Source organism: Urocampus carinirostris, chromosome 6 (assembly GCF_059441175.1).
Source record: "Urocampus carinirostris isolate Australia breed hairy pipefish chromosome 6, RoL_Ucar_1.0, whole genome shotgun sequence".
NCBI classification, from domain to species: Eukaryota; Metazoa; Chordata; class Actinopteri; order Syngnathiformes; family Syngnathidae; genus Urocampus; species Urocampus carinirostris.
The window spans coordinates 30,348,718-30,357,794 of NC_142354.1; the positions used below are offsets into that span (position 1 = coordinate 30,348,718).

The 9,077-nt window shown below is 39.6% G+C and overlaps 1 protein-coding gene across 1 annotated transcript; it reads left to right on the top strand.

Annotated features, from left to right (window-relative positions):
- Positions 1–1,225: 1,225 nt before the first annotated feature.
- On the top strand, positions 1,226–4,856 carry LOC148364545 (potassium channel subfamily K member 15-like). The gene is made up of 2 exons (XM_088337359.1): positions 1,226–1,508; positions 4,030–4,856. The coding sequence occupies exons 1-2, from the start codon at positions 1,226–1,228 to the stop codon at positions 4,854–4,856; spliced, it is 1,110 nt and encodes a 369-aa protein (XP_088193485.1).
- The last annotated feature ends 4,221 nt before the right edge of the window (positions 4,857–9,077 follow it).

Here is a 9,077-nt window from a genome sequence, read left to right on the forward strand (position 1 = left end):
CCCATACCTGTCAACCTGTACGTTTTTGCCGTACAAAGTACGTTTATTATGGATCTTAAGACGTGTACGACGTACAAGAAAATCTGTACGGAAAAAGGCAAATTTGTCAATTATGGGTACCATCCGGTATACACCGACCATCACGAAACGGCAAATCAATCAAGTCAAACGAGTTCGAGTTGTGTAGTGAAAGGAAGTCCGTCTCTTTTTAGAGAACCGGCTTTTTCGGCTCAACTCATTAAAAAGAGTCGGCTCTCAAACGGCTCACTCTCTTTGATTCATTATATTACGAATTATTATGTTGTATAAAGAAGTTAAGAAAAAAAGGAAGTATAAAAGGAGAAAATGAAAAAAGACAGGTCTGTGGTTATCCCTTTTATCAGTATATTACCAACAATAATTTAATGCAGAAAATGAATTAATAATTTGAATAAGAAAATGTATTATTCTACTTAATTATATTTGCATGTATTCTTTCCTTCTACAGTGAGCGTCCAAGCTACTTCATTTTTGAACTTTTTTCATAATAAACCTCATTCATGTCGAGCAACTCGGTATCTCACAACAAAATGTTGAATGAAAATATATATGATATGACGAAACACATGTACAATATAACATGTTAAACTACATAAATAAGATTATTTTGTATTTTGTAAGGTAAAATCCGATAGTTTTGTAAGGGCATGGAGACTTGGAGGTTGACAGGTATGCCTTCCAGTTCGGGAGAAAAATTGTTTCTTACATGATTTTGTTTTAGCTTATTTAGCTCATGTCTGGGGAGTTTTTCACGATTTTGGCATCCAGATTTCACTGTGCAAAATAGCTTGAAATTTAAAAATGAGAACTTTTTCCAACATATATCTGCTGGAAGTATCTTTAGGACATTAAATGCCCCGCACGATCAGCAGGATTTTTGGTTTGAGCCCTTACGGTTAGCGAGATAAATGCATTCCTTCATGATTGAGTTTGACATTTTTCACCTCATGTCTAGGGGATTTTTGACAGGTTCAGCGTTCAGGTTACACTATGCAAAATATTGTTATTTGTGTGATGATATGTTATCTTTATATATTTGCCATTTTTGTTTGGAGGGCGCATTAAAAAGGCTGACGGGCCGTATATGGCCCACGGGCTGTAGTTTGCCCACCCTTGCCTAACCCATATTGACACCACGCATACGAAACATTTCTAACTCACCGGATGACAGATGGCAGAGTGGAGGATGAGGGCGCAAGACGTCAGGGCAATCCTCCTCATCGTTTCTATGTTGCTCTACTTGCTGTTTGGAGCCGCAGTTTTCGATGCCCTGGAGTCAGAAAGCGAACAGGCCCGTAAGAAGATGCTGGTCGAGAGGCTGGAGAAGCTGAAAGTGGAGTTCCGCTTGACCGAGGACGGTTTGATGCATATCCAGGGGGTCCTGGTGCGTGCAGGACCCCACCGAGCGGGCACGCAGTGGGAGTTCACCGGCGCCTTCTATTTTGCCATCACTGTCATCACCACCATTGGTGAGTCGGTTCGAATGTCTTGTTAATTGGCAGGGTTGGGTAGGGTTACTTTAACTGGATTACTTTCAATTACTTTTGGATTACTCCAATACCAAATATGCTAATAAAAGACAAAAGAAACTAAATATAAATAAAATTATGACTCATAACACGTGGTAAGCTTTCTCTCCTGGCTTAGATCTCTTTGATCTCCGGCAAAACTAACATAAAATGCGACAGGAACAAAATGAAAATAAATCCAAACAGCTTGCCAACATCATTTTTGCCGTTCCATGTATTCCGTTACTCCCCAAGCCTGCACAAAATTTAGTAATTTTATTCATATTTAGTTTCTTTTGTCTTTTATTAGCATATTTGGTATTGGAGTAATCCAAAAGTAATTGAAAGTAATCAAGTTAAAGTAACCCTACCCAACCCTGTTAATTGGAAATATAACACTGTGGTTGTTTGTTTTTGTAAACACAAAAATAAAGGTGTTGAGAAGAGAAACTTCTTGGGGCGCATTCGTTTGAAATATTAAATTGTCATTGGTCCATCTAAATGCCGTGACTTGTTCTCAAAAACTGCTGTGCACATTGACAAATGTCATATCACCCAGAGTCTCATCTCATCTCATCTCATCTCATTAGCTGCACCGCTTATCCTCAGTAGGGTCGCGGGGGTTCTGGAGCCTATCCCAGCAATCATCGGGCAGTGGGCAGGGGACACCCTGAACTGGTTGCCAGCCAATCAAGGGCACACAGGGACAGACAACTCGCTCGCTCATTCACACCTAGGGACAATTTTGGACCGGCCAATCCACCTGAAATGCATCCTTTTGGAAGGTGGGAGGAAACCGGAGTGCCCGGAGGAAACCCACGCAAGCACGGAGAGAACATACAAACTCCGCACAGGAAGTCCGGTAGCTGGATTTGAACCCACACAGGAGGTTCCCAAGACCTTAGAACTGTTCCGCACACGCGCTAACCACTGCGCTGCTGCGCTGCCATCACCCAGAGTGACTCAGTAAAAATTTAGGTGTCATATTTAACCCCAATCTGTCCTTTCAAACACACGTGAAGAATATTACTAAAACAGCTTTCTTCCATCTTCGCAACATTGCTAAAATTCGTCCTATGCTGTCTCCGTCGGATGCGGGGATTATAATTCACGCGTTTGTTACTTCCCGTCTCGATTACGGTAATGCACTACTCTCCGGTCTCCCGAAGTCCAAAATCAAGAGCCTTCAGCTGGTACAAAATGCTGCAGCGAGGCTTTTAACTAAGACAAGAAAGTGCTGTGTAATGCTCTTCCCCCTAATATCCGATCCGCAACCACAGTGGAAATCTTTAAATCTAAGCTTAAAACACACTTCTACTCTATAGCATTTGAATAACTTATATACTTATGTTGACAATATCTGAGTATTATTTGTTATTGCAGCCTGGTCATCCTGAAAGGGGGATTACCACATGTGCGGTCCCTTCTCAAGGTTTCTTCATTTTCCTCATGTTGAGGTTTTTGAGTTTTCCCTTGCCCTCATGTAGGTTTTGGATCAGGGGATGGTATAATAATAGCCTGTAATAATAGTCTGTGGTTTGCAATAACCTGTGCAGCCCTTTGAGACTCGTTGTGATTAAGGGCTATACAAATAAAAATGACTTGACTTGACTTGACTACCCTCTCTGGAAAATTTTGTATGTGTAAAATATTATTTATCTGTTGACTCAAAGGACTCAAACAAATGCTGTAAAATAAAAGAGTGAGATTGTATTATTTTATTATTTTTAGAATTATTATAACATTTATTTATATTACTTATATAACTAGTTCTTACCTTTTGCAGCTCCACCACGTCCACGTTAAAAAAGGTAACAAAAATAATAGAGTAAGTATATATATTAAAATAAAAAATAATGTCCTTGGTATAAATGTATAGCAATGTTAAAAAATAAACAAAAATCTATTTACAGGCTCATGCATTTATTTAACAAATAAAAGTACTGTACTTTATAAACGTTTTATTTTTTCTTTTACAAATAACTTCTGTACTGTTAAATTACAACTTTAAAAGTAATATTGTGATTTCATGCTAATAAAAGACAAAAGAAACTAAATTTTGATAAAATTATGACTCACAACACATGGTAAGCTTTCTCTCCTGGCTTTGATCTCTTTGATCTCCGGCAAAACTGACATAAAATGCGACAGAAACAAAATGAAAATAAATCCAAACAGCTTGCCAACATCATTTTTGCCGTTTATGTATTCCGTTACGCCCCAAGCCTGTGCAGAATTTAGTAATTTTATTCATATTTAGTTTCTTTTATCTCTTATTAGCATATTTGGAGTTGGAGTAATCCAAAAGTAATTGAAAGTAATCCAGTTAAAGTAACCCTATTCAACCCTGTTTATGAATGTGTTACATCACTTCACAGATTTTCACTTTTTGTGGATGGTTCTGGTCCCCATTAACCACAATAACCGAGGGATCTCTGTACCTTTAACATTTACTAATCACTGGTGTGCTTTTGCAATGCAGGCTACGGTCACGCCGCTCCCCGAACCGATGGGGGCAAAGCTTTCTGCGTGGTTTACGCCGCCTTGGGTATCCCCCTGACGCTCATCATGTTCCAGTGCCTCGGTGAACGGCTAAACACCCTAGTTCGCGTTTTCCTGCACCGAGCCAAGCGAAGATTGAACTTCCGGAACACAAACGTGACGGTAAGCGACACGGTTCCGGTGGGTGTGCTGGCCTGCATTGTCACGTTGTGCATCGGAGCGGCCGCCTTCGCTCACTTCGAGGGCTGGACTTTCTTTACCGCTTTCTATTACTGCTTTATCACGCTCACCACCGTCGGGCTGGGGGATTTCGTGGCCCTGCAGAAGAAGGACGACCTCGGGAAGCGCCGCCCGTACGCGTCCTTCAGCTTCGTGTACATCCTGCTCGGGTTAACGGTTATCGGAGCTTTTCTCAACCTGGTAGTACTGAGATTTCTGGAGAACCCTCAAGTGGCTTCGGGAGTGGGATCAGAGGATGACGGGATACAAGGAGAGGTGGAAACGTCTGACAGGCTTGGATGCCGTGATGGCCTTGGTGACCTGGATAACAGTTGCGTGAGCCTCATCCCGACCAATGTAGAAGAACCCGGGAAGATCTCAAAGCGAGCTATGAAGTGTGTGCTGCTCTGCTGCCTGCGCAGTAGCCCAGATGTTAAAAGCAGCCCATCTCTGTACCTCAGTGAGCAGGAGAGTGTCCAAGGCAACGCTGTTTTTTGTAATTCCATTTCCTACATGGTAGAGCAGACCTATGAGTCCTCTAGCAGAGCTCAGGCTTTTGGATATCAGCTGAGAAGAAAGTCTTTATGACAATGAAATGATCTGCATTTTATATAGCGCTTTTCAAGTCAATGACTTCCCAAAGCGCTTTACAATGTGCTCCACATTTCCCAATAGCGGCCTTGCAGCCATGTAAGGCGCTAACCTGCTTATTGGGGGTAGTAGGGGTTCAGTGTCTTACCCAAGGACACTTCGACATGTAACACGGAGGAGCCGGGATTCAAACTGGGATCCCTTGATCCCAAGACGAGCGCTCTACCTCCTGAGCTACTGCCGCCCCCAATGACATGTTTAAAATTAAACTGTTGTCACATCTTTTTCTCATTTTCTTCTCAATGGCATGTACATCTCAGGGTTTGTACACCTTTTTTGTGGTCAAAGTCAAGCACTTCTTAAGGACTTTTTCAACTTCTACAGCATCACTGTGTGAGTAACGTATTTTGAAGATCCACTAATATATCGGCCATTTACATATGTCTCATCTCATCTCATCTCATTAGCTGCACCGCTTATCCTCAGTAGGGTCGCGGGGGTGCTGGAGCCCATCCCAGCAATCATCGGGCAGTGGGCAGGGGACACCCTGAACTGGTTGCCAGCCAATCGCAGGGCACACGGGGACAGACAACTCGCTCGCTCATTCACACCTAGGGACAATTTGAACCGGCCAATCCACCTGAAATGCATGTCTTTGGAACGGGGAGAACATACAAACTCCGCACAGGAAGTCCGGTAGCTGGATTTGAACCCACACAGGAGGTTCCCAAGATCTTAGAACTGTGCCGCACACGCGCTAACCACTGCGCCGCCGTGCTGCCCCCATTTACATATGAGATTTTTAATATTGCGTGCGCATTTAGCAAGACATATGATTTCTACTTTGAGTAAATCGCGAATATATTAGTGGATCTGAACAACACGTGGGTAAACATTTTTGTGACCTATTTCTGCCCATATTCAAAAGGAGTTGGGTAAAAAAACGGTAACATGTAGTCTACATTTTCAGTCGCATGAATTTCTTCCCCTTTTAATTTACCACGGGAAAACGGGACCTTCATTTTTTGCATGGGCCATAATAAATGTCCTAATTTGATGTGTAATCCTTGCAGTAATACGCATTTCATAGTGCCATGTTTAGGTGTAGCATTCACCAGTCCTCCTGGGCACGAACCGTAGGTGGCGATGACGTTTTATAGGACGATGCCATACATACTAATGCCAGCTGCTGTTAATCAAGATGGAAGAATCAAGAAAAGAAAAAAAGAAAGAAAGAAAGAAAGAAAGAAAGAAAGAAAGAAAGAAAGAAAGAAAGAAAGAAAGAAAGTTTTTTTAAATTATTTTTTAAGAATTTTAAAAGAGATAAAATGAGCAAAGTTATCTACCGGAAAAAAAGTAATACTTTGCAACCCTTTACTCGTAAAATTTGCAATAAAATGAAAAAAACTGGTAAATCTCTGATTTTAATTATCATTTTAAGAAAAGTATTTTCATCCTACCAATAAGAAAAATTATCTGATATTAAATTGTGATTTTGTTTTATTTAATAAAAAAATATCTTTGTCAAAATTCTCTAACAGCAGACATGTTTTGTAATATTTTTTTATTTTCTTTTTTGTAATAATCATTCTTCCTGTCGATTGTGAAAAATTACACTTTGAGTCAATTTATTTGCCAAAACAAGAACACTCCACATGTAAAGATTGTTGCATTTGTTATTCCAATACGTTTTATCTTGATATAAATATTTAGTTTTGCATTGTAAAAAAAAAATTCAAAATATTGCATTCTGAGTTGAGCATTATCATGACCAATGTTCCCCCTAAGCTGCATGTGTGCGCAATTGCGCACCGCCCAGACCTTTTCCGCGCACAAGAAAATCTAGCCAGCTCACAAAAACCAGGTCTCGAAATTGCTAATTAAGAAGCTAATTAAGTCAAAGTTACTGTGCATGAAGGTAAAAATACACGTGTTCCCCTGACGCTGTGTTCTAAATGTGGTATTTTGAAGTCAAAGTCGAAGTAGAAGTTGAGTAAAGTCAGTAGAGGTTTTCGAGAACCGGCTTCTTCGGCTTGGCTCACTAAAAAGAACCGGCACTTTCAGGTCCCAAACGGCTCTTCAGGTTATTTTTGCTTCTTTAATCCCTACTTGACCAAATATTATGTAAAATTATGCGGGAAGGGGGGAAATAGAGCAAAAAAAGAAAAAAATACCAAAATGAAAAAGTAGTGAAAAGCTGAGAAAAGAAGAAACAAAAGGAGAAAAAAAGAGAAAAAAGAACAGGGAAAAAATAGAAAAAAGCCAGAAGAAAGACAAATAAAGGAAAAAGGCTAATAGAGAACAAAAAAGCAAGAAAAAAAGTAACAGTTAGGAAAAATAAACACGAGAGATTTTTTTAAAAAGGATTTTTTTTTAAAAAGTAGAAAAAAACAGGGAAAAAGAAGGAAAGGTTGGTGTTGCATTTAAATAATTTCCTATTATATCAAGCCAATATTGTTGCCAACATTGTACTTCCACCACAAAATGTGATCAAATACAGATCTGCATCTTGCAACCGACATAAGCCCCCAAAAATGTTAGTATTATGCGACAAAAGACACCAGGAATAAAAGAAATGGAAATCTTGTGAAAGAATTGTAAAAACAAATGACGTTTGTAAGCCCGGTGTAACAGAGTTGAAATTTGATTGTTTTGAATGTTTTTTTGAATTCTCACAAAATCTGTGTTTTTGTTGTATTACTGTTAATATTCCGGTACCTCATTCAGTTGTTAAGTCATGGGCGTCTGCGACTGTTTTTTTCGTTTGGCATTTTATGGGCTTCAGCGCTTGCCGTAGCTTAAGTGAATTAGTAAGCGTTGAAGATAATTGCAGTCGTGAACAGAGGCCCCTGACTTTTGTATTGTTTTGTTTATTGAATGCAGGCAATAAACCCAGAGATTGTGAAACCTTGTGTCGTGCATGAAAGAGGGTCGCTACACCTGCAACCTTTGCAATTGTACATTAGTCAATTCATTCAAAAGCGAAAAATAATTTTGCATTGCCGGAAACTCAGCAAAATGTAACTTGATGTCAAGTTTTGGACATGTTTGATAATGACTTAGTTGCCACACTTGGGATTGCTGTTGCTCACTGTTGTTTCAAAGGTTGCTTACCGACTTTGTGTGAACACTCAGACCCTGGAAAATTAGAGGGACAATCTTGAATTAACAAAGAAGCATGCGGACAGAAATTCCAGTGATGGCCATTATCATCCTTGTGAGTGAATGAAAAAGAACCTCGATAGCGGTCACAAGGTCCGAACATGTTGCAATAAATCTCCAATGTGTAGTTTTGCAGGACAACACAAGCATCTGTTTATCTGCAGGGCAAGAAATTAAGATGGGGATGTCCACAATCATGACTGGAGATTCCCGTCTATCCGAGTGCTTTTCTCTCAGAAAATGAGACTCTGCAAACACTAGGCTATTTTTACGCAGATAAGAGCAGGTGGTTATAGGGCTATATTGCTTTTATATGGCACGTAGAGTATATTTGTCTAGAAAACAAAACGCGACTCTTGGGAGATTGTACAATGAAGTATTTGTTGCTAGGCTTGAATTTATTGGAAATTGCTTTCTGATGCAAAGTTTCTGTAATTTAGGGGTATGATCTAGGGCCCGGGCCCCAACCCTTAAAATGTCAATATTCTCTCTCTCCGTTTTTTTCTTTTTCCCCTTCGTGCACTTACTTTTACTCAAGTCCATACCTGTCAACCTCAGCGGCTCCATGCCCTTACAAAATAATTTTACACCATATTTTTTTTCAAACGTGTTTATCTATGTAGTTTAACATGTTGTATTGTACATGTGTTTCGTTATATCATATATATTGTTAATTAACATTTTGTTGTGAGATACGGAGTTGCTCGACATGAATGAGGTTTATCATAAAACAGGTTAAAAAATGAAGTAGCTTGGTCATAGTCCTTTGCCAATACAAAATCGACAAGCTAACAATGTGACATGCTAGAGCTTGTAGCTAGCTAGGCATAATACAGCAACAGAAGTTTATTTGGACTTCAAATAACAGGTTGAGAATATATGATGGAAACGAAAAAACTTTTAGCTTGTTATCTGTGATTATAATTGTAAAAGATGTCCTGCACTTTTGCCATTAGAAAATTGGTTAGCTAACCATGTCATGGTACACATGGCAGTGCTTGTAGATAGCTAGTTAACATTACTCTTCAGACTTGTTAATTTACACTCAAAATTGCA

What these genes read in the sequence shown, in the direction of transcription:
- LOC148364545 (XM_088337359.1), top strand. Translation starts at nt 1,226, where the DNA reads ATGAGGGCGCAAGACGTCAGGGCAATCCTCCTCATCGTTTCTATGTTG. An exon ending in CACTGTCATCACCACCATTG is followed by an intron (nt 1,509 to 4,029) that starts GTGAGTCGGTTC and finishes TTTGCAATGCAG; the next exon opens with GCTACGGTCACGCCGCTCCC.